Consider the following 22,086-nt stretch of genomic DNA (forward strand, 5'->3'; position numbering starts at 1 on the left):
CAAACATCTTGCACTTCATGTGCTTAGTGTGGCTCATCAGAGAATTCTGTTCTAGTAGCGTAATTGCTTCCTGTCTCTGTGTATAGTTTACAATCTATGGGTCAGGAGCTTGACTTAGCATACAAAACCCCATCAGGGCCCAAGTTGGGTCAAGCTGATTCTTACACACATTATCAGTGAAGCGGATAAGACAAAATCACTAGCTGAGAGTGAGCTGTGCAGGGAATCTGAGGGCTGTGGGTCATTTGGAACACCTGGTCTCTTCCTAGCTGGAAAACAGCAAGGCAGTAGGCTCAAGATGGTTGCAGCAATAGGGAGCAGAACGTTTCTGTGTTTGTAACTGGTACTCATTTCCCACTTTGTTGACAGGTGACCATATCCTGTTCATCTTAAGCAGTGTATTGTGTAATTGGGGAACCAAGAAAAATGTCGTGGCAATCCCTTCTTGTGATCAGAGCAGCTCCAAAAACATATACATTCCTAATAATGGAGGTTACCACCCTTTGGTTTCTAGCTCTCACTTTTTGCAGAGTTCAGCATTTAGCTGAATACCCAGTACGACCTGAAAGAAGGAGAAAATAAAGTGGCTGTGAAAGAGTGATTTGCCCAAGACCATCCAATTAGCTTCATGACTAGACAGTGGTGTGAGTTCAAGGCCTTGTAGCTTAAGTCCAACAATGCTACAACCCTGCATATGGTGGAAAGTCACCAGCTTGGTGTGGGAAACCTGCTGGGCACGCTAGCGTTTTACAGTGAGTGAAACAGCTCTCTGGGCATCACAGTTACTATGTGAAACCTCCAGAACAGGTTGTGAATGGTTGAAAATCAAGTTAAATTAACTACAATAGTCATGTCATAAGGTGAGCTTTTCAGGTGCTTGTAAAAGTGAGCTAGATTTTGTGTAGACACTGCTGCCCTGGTCAAGTGTAAGCCAGTTTTGCAGCTTATAAAATTTGAAAAATGCACCCTTGCACAAGCCCTGCATCTTTTTAACCAATGCCAAATAGTTCTCATGTTTATCTGGAATGCAGGCAAGTGGTCTTTCAATGCCTACATGAGCAACAATTCTACAATTTACAGAGATTGCTGGAAAATTTAATGGAAGAACTCAAGGGACTATCTTACTAATAAATATTGCCCTGAAGGCTAAATGGAAAATCTAAAAAAACCCTGATAATTATTCAGCTCTGAAGATCAGGGAAAGAAGACGAGAGAGAGAAAAACACTTTAGATAAAAGTGGTAGTCTTGTAATTTCTTGCACATTGGTTTTAACACCCCAGAGTCATTCAATCTGAATATAGTACATGAATCCCAGAGCTTATGTTCCCTTAGGCATTTACAAAGTGAATAATTTGTAACTGCAGAATCTGATTATATGTTCCAAGTCGGGTATAAATGAGTTTTGATTCTTGAGTTTAGAGATAGTAAGTATGGCTGGCACATAGTTTAAAGTGCTTTGAAGTCCCTTCTTATTTTGCCATGTCAGTCCAGATATTGTGCAGAACTAAGGTTTGTGCCACCCAGAATCACACCATAGTTTGAGCTTTCAGATGTATAGTAGGCACACCCTGGTTGTGTGATCCTCTCACAACTGCTCATCAATTTACTTCATCTCTTGTCTCCATGGGGCAGCGGAGGTTGTGTAATAATCTTAACTGTGAACTATCAATGGCTTGTGATTTTTGACACAGCAGTGAACCATGGTTAGCATAATCTGCATTTAGCAAACCAGCTTCAAACCATGGTTTGATAACCCATTGTGTTTGAGCAGTCTGGTTTGGATGAATAAACAAACAAACTTATTTGTATGATATTTGAATGCAGCTATGTGTAGCTGCCCCACTGATTGTGGGGCAATGCATCCAAAATGAGCCTGATTGCTGCTTCCTTAAGAAATGATGGCACCTTTCTCTCTTAAAGGCACATTTATACTCTTCTGCATAGGGCCAGTTCTTTTCTCATTCAGTCAGAACCATCCATGATCGGCAAGGATCCAAAAGAAATATGATTGTACGCACTTCCTCAAGCCTTCTGTTACCATTGGAGAAGGAAACGGTGTGAAACTTATCCAAGCAAACAGAACAAGGTAGTACCAGTGACACCTCTGGCTTGCATTCTGCTTCAACAGTAAGATAGCTAAATCGTGTTAGATGTGAACAATTTCATACACAAAATGTTGATGAGTTCCTTCACAGGGGCATTGCAGAAGTGGGCTGAGTGACTAAGATTGCAGAGACAGAAAATGTTTCATCGCTCAGAGCAGCTCTCAGCAACAGTGCATATGCACATGATGACGGGAGGAAAGCCATTACTGCCACTGCAGTCCTTTTAACAGCTTGTTCACTTTTATCTCCTGTATACCTACAAGAATAATTGATGCCCTCTTCAGCTGGAACCAACATCAGATCATTTCTGGCTTGATGTGATCCTGTTTATCTAACAAATGTTAACAATTGTAACAATGCTTTTAAAAGCACTGTTTTTCAGTAATTCAGAAACTGGATTCCAAAGCTGCAATTGCGTCGATGCCTTCAACAGAATTAATTTTTGACTTTACAGGTTGTGGTTGTGAATGTGTGCTCTTGCACATGTCGAACGGCAAGCTTTAGTAGTTGTGTCCGATTCTTATTGCTTGTTATGAGCTTCACAAGAGAAGCAGACAGATTTCCTTTCCAGAAATGTGTGTCAACTTTCCTGACCTCGTAACATGTGCTCATCCGTTTCTGTGACCTTGGGTGTAAAACAAATGAATAGAAGGGTTTTTTTATTGCCTAGACTGGCTTGTAGCACCTTCTGTGAAGTCTTTTTGCAAACAATGTAGTGTGAATCTATCCCTTGAGTCATATCCCAGCATTCATAAAGTGTGTTCCTTTGGTAGCATACTAGTCTTGATGTATTTGGCCAGAGGTTTTTGCTTTTTCCTCTTTGCTTTTTCTGTCTGGGTCTTTTAAAATGACAAAAAATAATATACTCATTATTCAGTTTACCGTTAAAATTGTATCTAACTTACTTGAAATTCCTGGATTTAATGTTATATGAATTTGCAGGGTTTTTAAATGAAAGTAAATGGCAATGAAAAGTACCATATTTTCCCATGTATAAGACTATATTTTTTCTTAATCTTTTGAAGTTTAAAATAAGGGGACGTCTTATACACAGATAATGCATAGTGCATTTTCTTAATTTTGGGTTAAAAAAAATAGGGGTCGTCATACACGGAAAAATACGGTATATATTCCAACCATAGGGTTAACGGTTCCAAATGCCAGTCCTAGCATTTGATCTGCATTGTAATGACTATAAGTGATCAAAAACAGAGTAAATTGCTCTACTTGGCCAATACCAGTGGTCAGAGAGCTTTCAGTGGAACTAGGCTTACTTGTTCTGTAAGCTGACAGTGAACTAGATTCTTACCTTCACACTTTTTCATGGAGAAAAGCTATATATGGAGATACAAATGTTCCTACCTGGGACTTGAAAAATACAAGCTCCCTGATAGCCTAACATAGAATTCAGGCTTGTTGGGTGTACTTTGTTTTTTGCTAGAGCCTCAATACCTACGAACCAGAGTCAGGTGCAGAAGACAGTTCATGAGGTGGGGTCTATATTGATATTTGGATGCCAGGCACCATATTAAATCAAGATGGCAAACTGAAATGTGACTTTGTCATGACTGTGCTCATTTTATTGGCATCTCCGAACTTAGCACAAGGGTTCCCAAGGTGGGAGCTGTGGTCTATGTCAGCACTGATTTTCAGTCATTTTCAGTCAGGAAGGCAGACTAAAATGTGACTTTGGCACGACTTAACCTGATTCTTAGTGTGATGCTCTCAAATTACACTGTCCATTTAAAGAAAATATCTTTTAGCCCAGCCAGATGGGTGGGGTATAAATAAATTATTATTATCCCTGAGGTAGAGATGGCATTCCTCATTGACATTTAGGTGAAGGTTACCATTTTGAATCAAGATGGCAGACTAAAACATGACTTTGGTGACTATGCTATTTTTTATTTTTTTATTTTGCATAGTCTTGGCTACCTCTCAAGATAGTTTTGCTGAACTTGGCGTGAGGGTTCCTGAGTTGCACGTGGGGGGGGGTCTAAGCTGATGTTTGGGTGCCAGGTGCCATTTTGAATCAAGATGGTGGACTTGAAATTTGACTTTGGTGTGATGTCAATGGTTTTTTTGGCATAGATTTGGCCACCTCTTAAGATACCATTGCCACATATGGCATGAGGGTTCCTGAGGTTGTGGTAGCAGCCTTCATCAATGCCTGGATACCAGGTTCCTCTTCGAATGAAGATTCCATTTTGAATTGCCCAGTATTTTATGTGAGTGGCCCAAGCTCACAAAACACACAATCAACTTAAAAATCACAATATTTTTTGGTTTCTTAAAAAAAAAATTCTGGGCAGTGCCAGGCACTCCCTACTAACGGACATAAAAGAACTAAACAGTGAGGGGTGGGAAGGGGAGAAGATGAATATTAGAGCATTTGGGCTCATGACATTCTCAAGGCCCAGAAGAAGGATGTCCAAAAATGCCATTGGTCAAAAATAACACCCTTCACCCTTGTCATACTCCAGAGTTATTACAATGGATCCCCTCACACCTCTGGGAAAAGATTTAAGTAGATTATGCTTCCTGTTTCTGGTCCATGTGAGAGAGACATTACAACTGCATGGAGTCCCAAGTGAGTTAATGACAACTCCTAGCAGCTGTTTATAGAGGAAGCCCGGTGTCTTGCTTAGAGGAGTGTGGCCTGATGTCTGAATTAATGCATGGAGCTGCTTCTGAAAAGAGAATTGCATTATCCGACTTTTTAACTCTTATCAACTTGCAAATGTCATGTAGTCCACAGTGCTTATCTCAAGGTGACAAGTTCTTGGGATGCCCTCGATCACCTACTGAATATCTGATGCAGAGGCCTAAGCATGAATATGCAGATTTCCATATTCTACCTGCCAGCGCAGAACACTTGCAGTGAACATTTAGGTTCTGTGGCCTCGACAGGGCAAAACATTAATCTTAATACAGAGGAAATGGTGGTGATTTATTCAGCAAGTGCCAGTGGGATACTTGGAGGCCCGCCATACAAGGGAAATGGCATGGCACCTGTGCCCATGGTTCAGAGCAGAAACTGAGGAAATTCTCTGTTACTGCATGAATCATTTGGGGGTATAACATAAGGCAGAATTTGCTTTTGGGATATAAATTCATGTTTTAAACACTGTTTGACAGGAATTAATGTTTGCAAGCTGTGTCATACAACAGAAGTGACACAGAAGACACAAGTGTGTGGAGGCATGTAGTGCCTAAGATTGTGTTTCCCCCAGGGGGTGTCTGATGCTGCAGCAAAACTCTACTGAAACTTGCACTGCCTCATTTCCATTTTTGAGAGGAATAATTCCAAGCTACCTCTATAAGCATCTCTTTTAATAAGGCCACCTGGATTTTGCTACAGAATCTGGTGATGGTGAGACTTGGTTAAAATCCATTTGATTGTATTAAAATCCTAATTTACATAGTGTGCTATTTACTCTCCGGAGACACATGATTTCCTGCAGTGTATTGGAAGCTTTGAGCAGGTAAGCACTGCATTTTAAAGTAAGTAACTCCAGCTTTTAGACTCAGCAGCAGAAAGTAATACTGGACACCCCCTCATAGCTATAAGAAGGGAACAAGCATTAATTACAGACACGGCATGTTAATTCTCAGAACTGTTCCTGTAATCACACATTAAAGAAATGAGTGTGCTGCAGCACATTTTTCTGGCCTCCGAAAATGCACACTTCCCCTGAGAAATCACATGAACGGCAAAGGGGTTTAGGCAGCGCAGCAGGTCACATATATTCTGTCTGAGCAGGTTGTGTGTAATGAGAGACTACTGTCACATGTGGTGAGGGACAACTTTACTTGGGATAGCAGAATGGGGGGCAGGGGGAGAGAGAGAGAAGAGGGATATTGGGGAGAAAAGGGGTTGCCCTGCCCACTTTTATCCCTGGCCATTACCAACTCTGCTCCTGGTATGTGACTCCCTGAGGAGTAAGTCACAGGGAATGCTGCCCTCAGTTCAGCATCCCTCGTGTATTACCATCATATCAGTGCATGCAGGGCTGCGTTTGCAAAGTTGCACATTTACTGTTCGTCTTATTTGATCACCCCTTTGTGTGAGGTGTCTGAATTCAAACTTTCTTCAGTTTTTCACTCTTCATAGCTCCAAACCGGTGCAGCGGATATTAAAAACACATAGTTGGGGAGGGGGAGGCTTTCACTAAGTAATAGCATTGAATGGGGAAGTGGAGAGGCTGCAGGAGAAACACAGTGTTTTAATAGACTACAGGGCTAGAATGTATGTCTCTTGTTCAAGAGTTAGACTCAATAACAGCTTGCCTACAGACATTGGGAGGCAGACAATGCAATAATTGCAATATCCCTTATAGCCTCCAACAGCAATGTTGATTGCCATGAAAATAAAGTGGGATTTTTGGGCGTTCATATTTATCCCTGAAAAATCATCCTTTGCTACTGCATACTCTTCATCGCTAACCCTTTTGTTCTGAAGATGATGAATACAGGTGGTGTCTATTTTTGGTCAGTGATACCTGTTCCAGGATTGTGTAGAAGCTGCGGCCATGGATAGCATTGTTTCTGCTGGGTTCCCTAATGCTTGATAGGAACCTGTTTTGAGTGCCCACATTAGGCCTCTTAATTGCGTCTAATATATATTTACCATGCAGTTGTAATGGAAACCATTGCCACTACCTTGCTGGATGGTGTGAGGGATTGTTGTATCCCTATTGTAAACCCTTTTAGTTTCTCCATGACCTCTTTGGGGTCTGTTTCCATTGGTGTCCCAGGATTGCTTGCTGCATCAAGCAGAGGAAGGGACATAGGTCATTGGGAGAGCACATGTTTTGTGTCAAGGTAGGACTGGGATTGTCCCCTGTCTGAAACCCTGGAGAGCCTTTGCCAGTTTGTGTAGACTAAACTGAGCAAGGTCAACCAGTGTTCTGCCTTGCTATGAGATGGCTTTCTAGTCCTATGACTCATAGTGGTTTGGAATTTGGGCATTGCTTTCTTTCTTTGCCATCCCTACCCTACAGTGGGTCTTTCACTTGCTTACCTGTTTAGGGATACATTTGTCTCATATCTGCATTTTTTAGACTTCAGGTAGGTCTTTGTGTCTGGGAAGGCAGGTTGTGGACTAGGAACCAGTGGTCCAGTTCACATGTGATGCTATACCATACCATGGTTAAATAGGGACTCAGCTACATTAGTCAAAAAACAGTGTTTTGAATGTGTTATAAACATGCAACACCAGATGGTGCTGTAGAGCAGAAAACTTTTCTATGTGATCTTACATAGTTCCCCCCTCCTTTGTTATAATGATTTAATTTCTGACTTATTTATAGCGTTTTTCCCCTGTGTGTAGATCCACCCTAGGAGTGTGCAAGAGTGTGGGTAGTTGGCAGGAAAAGTTATTGCCACTTTGTTCTTCCACTGGTTATAGAGCTTGGGGAGGAGCTACTTGTCTGGATACTCAACTCGGGGGCTGACGGGCCATAGCACCCCCAAATGGTGGTTATGGAGGTTTCCTAGAATTGATGCATGTCATAGGGTGACCTGTAACCTTGATCAACCCTGCTGATCCACAACTCGCAGGTGGGCTGGTTGATTTAAGGAGACATACCCATTCCCTTTGCCAAAACCTGCTGACATCTGTAATCAATACAGCTGTGGCCTGTTTAACCCCATACTTATGTCACATGTTTTATTGCTGCCTGTTTTGTATTCAGCCCCCTTTGGCTCTGCTGCACCCTCTCATGCAAACAGGTTGTGTCGTAATAGTAATGTGCCTACTTGTTTTTCTCTTTGTCTTTCTACTGCAGACCATCTTTCCAGCCTGCCTATTATCAGCAAAGATGTCCCCATTGATAGAGAAAATTAGTGATCAGAAGGACTTCAAGAAGCTCCTGAGAACACGGAACAATGTGTTGGTGCTATATTCCAAATCTTGTGAGTGCTGCTCATTAAAAAACAAGCAAAGGTTTAAGAGCAATTAATATGTTAACAAATAATGCTGAGTAGCTGTCAAGGTTGAAAGGATCACTAAAAGAGCAAGGATTATTATTATTTTTTAAAAGTTAAATCTTGATTTCAGACCTTATATACTGTATATCTGATAAACAGCAGACTGTTTTGCAGACTGATACAAGCATTTGCTGATAAAACTTTTGACCCCCCCCCCCCAGGAATGAATTAATTTCTCTCTTGCTATTTTTCTTCCTGTCCTTATACCGAACAAAATAAGTTTTTTTTTAAATTTTATAACTTTTATAAATAAAACGATGTATCGCTTCTGTTTTGTAAGAGCAGTCCTATAACGAGAAGCGCAGATGGAGGCAGATCTGGTGAGCTTTTCGGCTTAACATCACACAAGTCATTCCACTCTTTTGCCTTGAGGCACTCTTCATACCATTCTTTTCCCTTTGTTCTCTTAACACACATCAAGGATGTTCTCAGCAATAGTTTTATTTGCCCTTTATCGTATATATATAATATATAAACACTGTGTGTGAAAAAGAGCCATTTTCCTTCCTCTACGCCTAGTTATACAAGCATCCCCACACACCAAGTTGGTGTCACCAGCATTTGTGTTTATCCTTCTGTTTCCTTCTCTCTCTCTCTCTCTCTCTCTCTCTCTCCTCCCCCCCCCCCCCGCCTTTGGTCTGTTCCGTTTGCATCTTCTTATGCTTCACCTCCGCTTGAAATACCCTTCTTAACTTCTTGTCTGCTAGCCACCCACTTGCTGTCTCTTTCAGTTACAATCAACTTCTTTTCTCTGCTGGTTTCCTCCTTCTGCCTCCATCCCTGATTCTATAGTACAGCTTTTCTTCTGCTTTCTTTCTCTTTCTTTTTAATTGTCTGTACTGGATTGTGAGCTGCTCTTGGCAAGATTATTTGCAAGAGCTTGGCCCATTTAGGGCACTGTGTGTAGAAAGGCTAATTACGCCTAATATTTCATGGCTGTGATATTTACTTGGCCAGGAGATGTATGATCTGCACATTAGCTTGGAAATTAGATCAAATTGGTCTCTTTAATGCTTTTTTATTCCCTCCTTGAGCCCCCCCTTTGGGTGAAGAAGAGGAACAAGCCAAGAGATGTTGGTTTTTAAATTTTATTACGCAGTTTTCAGTTGCTCTTAGGCTTAAGCTCCCTTGTTGCTTATTCTGAAAGGGGGAGAGCTGCTTCTCCCAAGTAGCTTGTTTGGGGAAGCTTATTCAAGAATTAGGGTTTTTTTTTTAATTTATCTGATTTTAGAATATATTACATTGACTGCAACATAATTAGATTAAAGGGCAGAATTTTATGGAATCTTAAGTGACTGAGGTTCATCTCTTCTTGCTACTAAGGCAGGACTCTTTTACTAATTTCTATTGATTAATTAGATAATGGAGGGGACAGGAAAGGGAACAGATGCTTGATTCAGCCACCTTCCAAAACCATGATTAAGAAGATTGGCCAGCAGACCAGAAGCTGCAGCCATGGTTTAAAGTGGGATATGCTGACTGTGATTTCGAGTGCTGTCGGAGTCCACAAACAATAGTTATGTCCACAGTTCCCCCCAGAGCCTGGATTGCTCAGCTGTCAGAAAATGAAAGCAAACAAGTGGAAATAATGCATGATTTGCCTGTGAGTTTGGAAGTTCAGTACATGGTTCAGGTTCTAAATACAAACCATGGTTTGGAGTAATGTCTGTGCTAATATCAAAGTCAAAATAATTCAACAGGACTCAGCTATAAAGTGTCCTGAAACACTTGTTCCAATGAAAAAACTTCTTCAGAGTTACTAGGGAAGGACCAGTGATGAACAACACTTAGAAATGGCCTGTCCACCACTAAGGGACTGCATAGCTCCATTTGTCATCTGTTCCTACACCCATCCCTTTCTTTCACTCCCCTTTAATAAATGTCAGGTGGGATTTTGCACACATAAGCTAGCATATGTGATATTCGGGAGATGGTGCCTCTGGCAGAGGGTAGTCTTCCCAGAGACTTCATTGCTCATCTCTTTATACACGTCACTGATATTTAAATACATTTTTTATCTTGTTAGACTGCTGTCCACGAGCATATACAGTTGTCTGCTGCTGTTGATGTGGGGTTTGTTTGTTTTTGGTCTTTATGGCTCTTCCAGAAGAGGTAACTAATAGTGGCCCAATGCATTCTTATGCAGAATTTAAACCCACTGTGTCCAGTATAATTTCCTATGTCAAATTCAGATTTGGGAGGCAAGGACCTGACCTTATGTACACTGTAAAGCACAATGCACATTGATAGCAGTGAATAATTAAATAATAAGTACATTTTATTGATAATACAGAATAATGTATATCATGCTATTTGCAGCATGCCACAAGTAGAAAGCAGAAACATTATGGTCTCCTATGGCTGTTGGTTATCAGAGAATATAATTAATTTCATTTGTGCATTGCATATAATAAAAAAAGGCCCACAGTGCTAGTAAGATTTTCAAAAAAACCGGGACACCACATGGGAACAATCTGATCTAGAAAGGCCACTGAGCATTTAGAAATCCAGAACTATATCATACAGTATACCCACTAATTAATAATAATATTTTAAAAGTAAATCTATAACTTGCAAGATAATGTGGATTGCTAATTATCAGCAAAACAATGCACATTGTCTTCGACAAGGAATAGCTCAACAAATCTGTAGAGTGGAATTATCTTTCAGAGTTGGGATATTGCTACCTCTTTTCTTAATATAATGTAAACCCAAGTTACCTTTCTCTGCAGTAGAAGTTGTTTGTGGAAAAGAACTATCTTAAATGAAGGGATTATGTAGGTGCTAATTAGAATTCCTCTTCACATCTGTCAGTCTGCCTTTACAGTATTCCCATAATGTTCACTTTTTATGTTTGAGAAGGAACGTCCTCAATTCATACTGTGTGTGAGCAGCCTCTCGCCTGTTTTGGAACCACATGACCATGTAGGAGTCTGAGCACCTGGAGTCTCCTGCTGGTTGTTCCTGAAGGGTATTTGGGATTCTTCCTCTCCTCACAGCACTATGACGGTGTATCAGATTCTCTCTATCCATGCATTCTAAAACAGTGGGTTTGATAGTAGCAGGGGAGAAGAGTGAAAATGCTGTTCCTCTTCACCTACCTCTCTACTGTAAGATTTCCTTTAAAATTCAGATAAGGCACTTGTAGCAGAAGGATAAACTTTTCCTCAATTGCACTAGAAAGTGAAATAGCTTTTAATGGATGCTCATGTGACCTAATTGCTGTTAAAATATTTATGCTATTGGTAGCATAAGGTAGAATAGCAAGCTCATTTTCTACTCTTGTCTTTCTGTACTAACTCTTAAAGTTCAATTTGCAACAGGGTTTCTAACTTCATTCTCTGAATTTGAAAGAGGATTTTAAAGCAGTGCTGGCCTATGTGTCTTTTGTTTTTTTGCTGTCAAGTAGAGTATCTAACAGCATATCCAAATATACAGAATAGGATGGCATTAATATTTCCTAAAAGATTGCTGTAAACGTTATCTTACTATTATTTTTTATTTAAAAAAATGTGTCTCATATCTGATGCATGACACATATCGGAGCTGAATCTGACTGTTAAAAACAATCTATCAGATTTTTCACATTAAGCAATGGAAAAGAAGCTAAGATTAGCTCTCTAAATAGATGGAGGAAATTTACATGTGTAAAATATTCACACTTAACGATATAGCTAAATGCAGTTGTGGTAACAATATTAACTAATTTTATGCAAAACCCTACTTGAGTAAAAATTGCAAGGAAAGGGGGCAGTCTTCTCACAACTTTCCCTCCCTAGAAAATATATTTTATATGTCTGAAGATTTCTTACTGTTTGCCCTGTTCTCATCACCTTGGCTCAGATTTCAATCTTGCCATTGAGGATGGTGAGCTGTCCAATGAATCAGAGATAAGGTTTCTAGAATAGTAGGAGAGCTATCCAGTTAATGGGACTTGAGAGATGGGCATGGTGTGGTGTGACAACTAGATGCACATTGATCAGCTTTGTATTTGGCTCTTGCTATTCTTGAACACCAGCAGGGTCCTGATTCAGAACATGGGTTGGTTCTGGCTGTATCTTCCCAAGTACAGCTCAGGGATGGGAGACTGTCTCATGCTGCCAAACAGACACGGAGGCATCTCATACTGGCCTCTACTTAGAACCTGTGCTGACTCTGTTCTTGGTGTCCTGGTATGGACTGACTAAAACAAAAACTTACTTGTCAGTGTCGAAACTTGCCCAAGCACATGGAAGGGGAAATGAATGGGAGCAGGGACCTACTTGCTTGGGGAAGCTAAAAGCTAGAGAGGAAATTGCTTAGCCATGAAGATCAGCATGATGAAAGGTAGGCAAACATAGTTTCCTTGCTGCAGATAGGGCCCTCCAATTGTTGCTGTATTACAACTCCCATCAGCCCCAGCAAGCAAGGCCAGGGATGATGGGATCTGTAGTTCAGCAACATCTGGAGGGCCAAAGGTTCATCACATCTGGCTTACTGTATTCATTGACAGAAAGTGAATGTAATTTTTCCCCCGTACCTAAGGAGGTTTTGGGCTTGTGACATTTCAACAACATCCATGACAGATGGTAAACCACACTTGAAACTGACATCCAGAAACAGTGTGTGGTATGGAGCAGAGTGTCCAAAGAAGGAAGAAGACAAATCTAAAATCCTACTGAGCATGCCCAAATTCTTGGGCATATCTAAAGTGGCTCTTTGGATCCCAGCCCTTAGTAAAATGTTGAGGGAAAAGCCTATGCTGCCTCTGGCAACTGTTTGTTTTCTGGCAGGGAGAACTTAGTGAAAGTGTTTCAGCACAGAATTCTGCAGAGTTGCACTGGATATTAGTTATTGTTTCAATACATACAGTACATTTATTTGTTTATTTTGCTCTCTTTTCCAGCGGCTGCTGCTGACACTTCACTCAGGTTATTATCTGATGTAGCCCAAGCGGTGAAAGGCCGAGGTACTATATCATGGATAGATTGCGGGTATGTAATGTCCTGCCCAATATGGTGCCCCCCCTTCTCCCACCTGGTGAATTGCCCATGTCTAAACAAGCAAGATTTTGCTGCCGTTGTGTGCTTTATGTGGTAAGGAGAAAGCATTGTCTTTTGTTCCCCACGGCTTCCTATACAGTGGTACCTCGGGTTACAGATGCTTCAGGTGACAGACGCTTCAGGTTACAGACTCCGCTAACCCAGAAATAGTACCTCAGGTACTTTGCTTCAGGATGAGAACAGAAATCGCATGGAGGTGGCAGCGGGAGGCCCCATTAGTTAAAGTGGTACCTCAGGTTAAGAACAGTTTCTGGTTAAGAACGGACCTCCAGAACGAATTAAGTTCTTAACCCAAGGTACCACTGTATTGTAGGGGTGGCCAACTCCCAAGAGACTGCGATCTACTAACAGAGTGATCTACCCCCTTTTTGGGGTTCAGGTCAAAGTTGTTGAGCCAGTGATCTACCACAGACGTCATGATCTACCTGTGATATTTTGACACTAATATCACAGGCAGAGCCACCTGCTACTATTCTGTGCAACACTCTGTAACTACCACATTCCTCCTTGGCCCCATTCATCCAGGCAGTATTATCATCCTCTGTCCCCTACACGCGGCTCTGCTGCTTTATGTGGTCTTCCCGGTACCCCTCGCTTTGGGGAGAACAACCGAACAAAGGGATAAAACCTGCAGTGTTCTGACTGAGAGGTATTGTTGGTCCTGGGAGATTTAGATCACTTGCCTTTGATAAGTTTATGACCCTCCAGATGTTCCTGGGAGTCCTATCGGCCCCAGCTGGCATGGCCAATTGTCAGGGATTGTGTGGGTTGTAGTACAACAGCACTTGGGAGGGGCACAGGTTCCTCATCCCTGGTTAAAACCTCCAGAGAATGCAGGCTCTTGCATTCAAATAATCTTTAAGTTATTTGTTTCTCCCTCTGTCAGGGGAGTATGGAGGATTTCAGTGCATATAAGCTTTTGGTGTGCTTCTAGCACCTTCTAGGATACCATTTTAAGGGGAGAAGCGTCATCTTTAAGTACATCTTTGTATATATTCAGCATATCGTTGAGAGAGGAGGATAGGCAGTGGTAAGGCACTGAACGTTCTGTTACGCCTTTACTTTGCTTGTGGAGAATTTCCTATGCTTCTATTACATGGTTGGAATTTATTTGAGAATCACTTTTAGCTGATTATTAAATATAATTCATAATATAGTTGGTATCTCCCGAGCCTTTAAGTGTGCTTTACAGATACTGCATTAACGTAGGATTGGCTAACCAGATGCTGCTGTACTTATTACTATTACTTCCATCCATCCCTGACCACTGGCCATGCTGACTGGGGCTGATGGTCTGGGACTGATGGGAGTCCAACACCAACTGGAAGGCCACAGGTTAGCCATCCCCATCTTAATGAATTTTCTGCATGCCACTTGTATGAGCTGCAAAAGTACTTTTCTTGGAATGGCTCCAGGATTGTTTAATTCACAAAGCAGATTTGAGAGTAGCACTGAGGCTGTGTTGGGTCTTGCACTGAATCCAAAGTCCAAACTATATTTTTTAAAAATAGTCTTTGATCAGTGCCTGGCAAGTTCATTTTAAAAAAAGTAATTGGTTCCAGTTTCTGCTCGCCGTATCAAAAAATGAATTTGGAGTCACAATTGATTCACATGGTTCCCCCATATTCACAATTTTAGAAGCTGCTCGGCTAAAGTATCCCCTATCCCAGGAGTCCCTCTGCTGTTCTTTCTAGAGTGAGATCCCTTTAGTGGATCCTTCCTTCCTTTCAATAATTTTACTTCCATTGTGGACTTCTTCGAACTGTAATAACTGTTCAAGTGAACATGGCCTTAGCTGCCATGCTTAAATTGCTTCTCACACAACTGCCTTCCTTAAAACCTCTGGTATCACTTTGACCTTCCCCAAGCCTCACTGTTCCATCTTCAGGTCATGTCCTCTCCTTCACTTTTGTCCTATTGAACTTAGGTCATGAGCCTTCTTGGCAGGAACCACATTGCTTCTCTGTTCTATGTAGCGTCTGACAATGTTGTGCCACTAACTAAATGTCACTACAAGCCCTTCAGCAAAATCGCTGTCTTATATTCTTGCACGTAACTTTGGAGTCAAACCTTCAGAGGGGCTGTTGATATGTCTCTGGAAACACTAATGCTTTCCCATAATATACTTTTGTGCTTCAATTCGTTGGCTGTCTTGCATCATGAGCCCCACGTCGGGTGAAAGATTTCTGCATTGCAGGGGGTTGGACTAGATGACCCTTGTGGTCCCTTCCAACTCTACAGGTGTATGTGTCCTAGCAGAAACTGCTAAATCTTTTAAAAGATTCAGTGTGTGTTTGTGTTTAAGTAAGAAGCTGGATCTGAATAGTAACTGGGAGAAGTGTGTTGCAAATCAAACAATGATTTAAGCTTGTGTCAGTGTTTTGCCTTGGGCAGGGTTCATTTTCTGCATTTTTGATTGTTTCTCATGGCATTATTGGAAAGAAAGTTCTATGTTGGTTTGTTTGCTTAGTTGTTAACTTTGCGATACTTCCCATAATATGGAAATGTCTTGGTGTGTCTTTCTGTCATCAGCCCCCAATGACTTAGCTTTTTTTGCAGGCACTTTGAAACCACAAGTCTTAACAAGAACTGCTTCAGGGAGGTGCCTGAGGAGAGAGACACCCTCCCATTGCAAACACATGTTGCAACTCCTTCTCAAGGATCTCAAGGCTGAAGCAGCAAATTACACAGATGTTGGGGGGTATTTACTGTGTATGCCCAGTTTGTTTGACAAATATTGACAAGGAGCGGTTTGTTTGGCTGCTACGTTCTCCTTTCCCAGTAGCACAGATTTATTTATTTTTTTGGCTTTGCTTCTCATATCACACAGTATAGCGAGTTTTCTGAACAGGGGAAGAAAGAAAGAGAGTGTGTGTGTGTGTGTGTGTGTGTGTGTGTTGGCAAGGCTGGCAGGCATGCTGTGCTGTGTGGCTGCTGCCTTCTGCTCTCCCTGCAGCGATGACAGCTCTGCCTTTTATGAAATTGGCTGTGTTTTGTTTCTTATAGCTACTGTTTTACTCTTGACTTGGGAGAAAGGAAGATGCTGCCCCAGCTATTATCAGGCGACATCATTTTATTATCTCTTTGTTGATCCCAGCATTGTCCACGGAGCTATTCTCAAAACTGCTTCTTTATTGTGCAGTCTTGTTGTTCATCTTAGAAGTAAATTGTGGCACTACTTCTTCCTTGTGTGTTCGCTGGAAAATATTTATGGGTGTAATTCTATGTGTTTTGGAAGGTGGAACAGTCCCACCACTGCTTAGGTTTTCAAGTTAAAACAAGCACAGGCAATGTATCTAGTCCACAAAGGCCAGTATGTCCCTCTCATCACTGCTTTTCACTTGAAAGGCTTGTACTGTGGCAATAGTGGAACCTGCCATAAAGGCTTTGTGGGACAAAAGGTAAGCTATACATTGGTCCAGTTTGCATACCACAACCAGGAACAGCCACAGCAAGCCTTGTTTTCACACACGCTCTGCTCCCCTCTCCTTCTGTGGAGTTTGGAATCTTCTGTTTTTGGTTAACCACAGTTTGCCATGTTTTTGGTTAACCACAGTTTACCGTGTTGTCCGGGCATAGAATTATGATACACATTAACTGTGGTTAGTGCAGTGTCTGAAAGGGGCCAGCTAATGCATTGCCTGTCCCTTAGTCACTGTGTTAAAGTGTAACAGTTTGCCTAGTATTGATAATGAACCCCAACCCACACTTGAGGGGAGCCTTCAATCTGATCCAGTAGGATTCTTATTTTCTTACACTTCTGTATAGTTGCAGATTGGGTCAGGCTATCTGCTACTACAGATGCTGATTTCCACCCCCCCACCCCAATCCCTTTTGTTTCAAAAAGTTTTGGGATATTTCACGTGGCACTCTGTCCATGTTCTAGGTCCCCATGCATGCAGGGCTTTTAACTTCAAACCCACAAGGGCACTTGACGTTGTGTTCAGTGAACATCTCCCTTGTGCACAACAGCAAATGTTTCTGGTGAACCCTCTAAAAGGCAGTTTCAATTTGGAAGCCTTAATTATAAATGTAGCTATACTTGGTATACCCTCATCTAGGGGTGGATGAATCAGTCTGTTACCAGTCAGCATCAATTTTGCATGTATTTATTCATAGTAATGCTATTTCCTGTTTTTGCATTAATATATTTAAATATTTTATCTCAGTGTATGCATTTCAAAACCTTTTGTATCCTAAAATAACCATTCTGTAACTCATTTTGGTGTGTTTTTCAGTCTAGAGCTATATAACAAATTTGGGAGAAGTGCAGAACCTGAAGAAGCTCAATCCACACATTAGCCTGTGGGGGTTAGGTCAGTTCACTTTGGAATTCACAGAGTAAATTCCTCAAGCATCCCAGCCAACAGGGGTGGGAAGCCTGTGGCCCCCTCCCGCCCCGATCTTGCTGAACTGCAACTCACATCATCCTGACCATTGGTCATGATGCCTGGTATTGATGGGAATTGGAGTCTCACAGCGTTGGAGGACCAGAGGTTCCCCATACTATCTCCTATAGGACAGTAATACGATTTAATGATAGGTTTAAATCTGAACCACCCATCATTTCATTCCACGTGTTGCTCTCTGCATAATCCACACAGAGCATGTCCAACTAAGGATGCAAGGCCCACAAATGATGTGACAGAAATACTTACTTATTGTAGCCTTCCCATGTTTTAATTAAAGAGTCCTTGCCCAAGGTGTCTGATGTTTGAATGATTTGCAGAGGAGGAGACATTGGAATATTGAATTAATAATGTCTGGTGAGATTTCACAGTGTACGCATGATATCTACTTTTTGTTGCTTGTCAGTTTTAAGCAGAATGTTCCCATTATACTGTGGAAAATCCAGTGCATTAGATCTAGATTAGAAATAAAAGGCTAACTACTAGGGCTGGAGGTGCAGTTCGTCATTGCAGTTCGGTAAATGTTTAAGCACTGCAGTCAGTGTGCCAGGATGTGCACATAATACCAAATGGGCTCTTCTCTGACCCAGAAGTAGACTTCTGAATGAGGTCGTCTAGGCAGAGTGGCATTCTTCCAATGCAGTGACCAAGGGGCAGGCAATGCATTAATCGGTCCCATTCACACACTGTGCTAACCGTATTAAAGGTTAACCACAATTTTAGGCCTGGACAACGTGGCAAACTGTGGTTAACCAAGAACAAATTTTCAAACTCTTCCTTGCAGGCACACACTGGAGGAGGAGAGGGAGGAGAGTGTGTTCAAGTCCAAGGCTCACTGTGGTTCTTCCTGCTCATGCAGGCTATGTCAAACATCATATGTTGAAAGTTTTCCCTAGTATTATGTGTTTAAGCATTTTTAAAGTAAAAGCTTTGTTGTGTTGAAATGGATAATAGTTACTTTTAACTCAGTCGAAGCATATGGAAAATTAAAAAAACTAATATTGTTTGTGCCTAACATACTGGATTCATAGCCGTTTAAAATTGATCTCATTGAATAACTAAGGATTTGGAGGAAAAGAGAAAAGAGTTAGGGCAGCTAGTAGGATGATTCTCCACTCCATTAGTAAAGACTTGAGTGGACAATGTAAAATTATATACTGGCAAAGAGAGAACAACATTTAGTACAGCCTTCTCCAACCTGGTGCCTTTCAGATGTTGTACTCTGACTCTAATCAGCCCCAGCCAGCATGGTTAATGGTCAGGGATGATGGAAATTGAACCCTAACCACATCTGGATGGTACCAGGTTGGGAAAGGCTGATTTAACGTACATCACTGCTACTCAATTCTGGCTTTTCCTTCTAACAAATTTTGAATTAAGGGAGGGAGGGGGTTCCACCCAATTGTCATCTCACACAGAGACCCTTTCCTTTGTTCTCTTAATGATCCATCACCTAGAAGATCACCTCATCAAGAAGCTAGTCTGGCTGGTTCCAGGGGTCAGAAGGCTCTCTGCATACAGCTTCTCCCCCCCCCCCAAACTCATAGCAGTATCTAGAATCGTACTGCAAAATGGGTTTGAGGCAATGTGGAGAGAAGCTTTTAATGTTTAGGCAGGGTTTGAAACATCCCCAAACACATACAAATACATCACTGATGTTGCATTCATTGTTCCGCTATAATGTATTGAAATTTTATACAGAGGAGAAACGAAAAAGGAGACAGAATTAAATGTTCTGGCTTTCTGTCATAAATCGCACGGGGTGTACAGAATCTCTTATGTTTTGCCTATGTTAATATTCCCAGAAGCATCTTAAGGATTCAGGTTTGCTATCTACTGACTTGGGTTTTTTTGGCATGTCAGAAATTGAATCCATATATCTAAATACTTGCCCCCCCTCCATTTTTGCCTTTTCCCTAAGAGTTGCAGTTGATTGAATAAATTCTCAATCATTCTCATGCTCCATATTTTAAAATACCAAAATTTTAGTGTAGGGAGGCTGAGGTCTTTCCATTTCTCTGCAGTACATGGTCTTAACAGCCTCTAGTAAAAGGGATATAGATTCTTTTTTTATGGAAACTGCATCCATTTTTTAAAGGAGAGGAGAATTGCTTAGCAGGTATAACTGGTTTATAGGATCTGTATTGATATCAGTGTTATTACTTTCCTCCAGACTGATTCCATAGCACGAATAAGAACATGTGCTGCAGCCATTGAGTCAGTTAGTCAGTGATGCCCAGGTCACCTCATCCTTATGCATATCTGAGGAGTCCTCACCTCATATCCCTCTGTGCTGCACTGCTTTAGACTTTTTCCTTTTAATTCTTCCCTAAAGTTTCATTGACTGAATTTTCAGGACTGTTCTTTTTTAATTAAAAGTTTGGCTATCAAGCGTTCCCCACTGTGCCTTTTCTTTAAAGCCCTTGAATGATGTTGTATAATTAAGTTCAGGGCAACCTGTGTTCCTTGCAGCTTTCCTGTGCTGTCCTGGAGTCTAGTTACACATTTTGTGGAATCTACCACTGTGGCGGTGATGGTGTTGGAAGTTGATTCTTCCATGGTTTCTTCCAGTTTTCACATTTCTTTCTAGTACATGTGCCCCATGTAAGGCGTGTGAAAATTGGATTGTATCCCAGGGACTGTTAGTGCAGCTCTCAGTCCCACCTCCAACCAGAGGTGGATTTAGGGCAGCACGATCATTTCCATTCCACTCGGCGCCAAGACTAGGGGGCACCATAAGTAGGATGTAGTGAATTGAGCAGAACAGGGTGCCACTGAAATTTGAAATACCAAAGTGTGCCCTTGCTCCCATGCTGTTCAAGAAGGTCCCCCCTGCCCCAAGCCTCGGAAGCAGCTTTTCTGAGGGAACAGTGGGCTGCAGGTTGGAGGAGGAATAAGAGAAAACAACCTTTGTCCACCCCATATCTTTCAGTGAAGCATCCTGTCAGTGGAACTTATGTAAAGCCTGGATCCGACCCACTATATATGAAAAGCTGGAACTCAATAGGACATCAAAAATGTTTGCATTTAAATATGTGCATCTTCCTGTTCCTTCTCACACATAGCCAGACATCTGTGCAAGTTTATTGAATGACAGGACTATTCTCTTACCAAGCTGATCCTCAAAGTACTTTGGCAAGTGAGAGGATCACTGAAGCCAGCAGAGCTCCTTCTGTCAAGATGCTTGAGAATTGGACTGTCAGCTGTTTTAAAAGGCTATGATGAAAGAGCTTTTCTTTCTTTTTAAAATGATGAAAGTCCCTCTGTCTTTCTTCACCAGGAGATCCTGTGCTGTGTTTGGCACTTCTCCTTAACCTACTGCTTATTTCTGTGCAGTGGTGTCGATTTCAAGAGAGATTCACTTATTAACATGCCTCTCCTTGGAAAATGCCATTTGTTATAACACGCTGGTTTCTGCACAGCTGGAATGCTATGCTGTTGAGTTGTACTCTCCATTCCTTATGGTTGACATCCAAAGACACCTGCCTCGCGTTTGACTTGCTAGTCTGTTGTCTTTGAGTTGAAACAGCTCTTGGTATTGCAAAGCGAAGAAGTGTCCTCATTCAGTGCCAAAGTCATTAATCGGTATGATGAATTAATTAGCCATAGATTACTAATGTGGATCTTTAAATGGTATTCTTATCACAGCAGTTTCCACGGGGAAAGCTGCAGTGCTGATGGCAAGATTGTAAGATGTCTCAGGCAATGCATTTGAGATGATTTTTCTCAGCAGGAGATGATTTAATCTGAGGAGTTTCCTTGAGCATAATTTTTGCTAACATAATTGTTTGCTAATGAGGGGTGAAGTCTTGTTCAGACTTGCACCAAAGTAAATAACACTGATACCTGTAGAATCTTCACATTGAGACCAAAATTACTTTGATGCTTGGCTTCCCTAACCTCATTATCCTATTATTTGCTTTCCAAACAGGTTTGTCTATCACACATTTAAGTTACATTGATTTCAGTAACTTTTAAGCATGCCCATTTTTCTCTGAATTGTGCCCATATTTATTCATTCATTCATAAATTTAGGATTGTGATTACTGTGTGCCATCAGTATACACAGTGTTGTACAGAGTACAACAGGGCAGGTCCCTGTCTCAAGGAAATTACAATCTAATATTTGATTGGGGTGGGGGATGACAACAGAGGAAGTAGGGCAGGAAAGTGGAGGCAGGGACAAACAGGTAAGGAATGTGCAGTTGTTTCATCTGCACCTGCTCAAGCTTAGTTGCAGGCTGAGTTACAGTAGGGCATTTCTTCATTTCCTTAAAAAGAAATCTGGAAAAGAGAGCTTTTTTTCCTGTCACTCACATCTCCCTGGTCTTTTCTCTTTACTTTTCTCCACCCCATCCCCCGCCACACCCAATATAATTGTTTTGCCCGTCAGTGCTTCCTTTTCAAATCATTTTGACATGAGCTTCATACAGCTGTATTGAAATCTTCAGTTGTTGGATTCTGTGTCTCGGAGGCATAGAGATGAGTCATAGACTTCAGGCTGGCATTTCTTTATCTGTCTGTTTGGGTCTTTCTAT

General features: G+C 41.5%; 1 protein-coding gene across 5 annotated transcripts in view; it reads left to right on the top strand.

Moving 5' to 3' along the window:
- The window catches only part of PDIA5 (protein disulfide isomerase family A member 5), a 163,206-nt gene that overhangs the window by 21,745 nt on the left and 119,375 nt on the right, over positions 1 to 22,086 (top strand). For all 5 annotated transcript variants that reach the window (XM_083490363.1, XM_083490362.1, XM_083490361.1 and 2 more), the window contains exons 2-3: positions 7,896 to 8,022; positions 12,983 to 13,070. In XM_083490363.1, the coding sequence (XP_083346489.1) occupies positions 7,896 to 8,022; positions 12,983 to 13,070 (215 nt within the window). The remainder of the gene's footprint in view (positions 1 to 7,895; positions 8,023 to 12,982; positions 13,071 to 22,086) is intronic.

This window comes from Podarcis liolepis (assembly GCF_965112155.1).
Source record: "Podarcis liolepis genome assembly, chromosome: 1".
Taxonomy (NCBI): domain Eukaryota; kingdom Metazoa; phylum Chordata; class Lepidosauria; order Squamata; family Lacertidae; genus Podarcis; species Podarcis liolepis.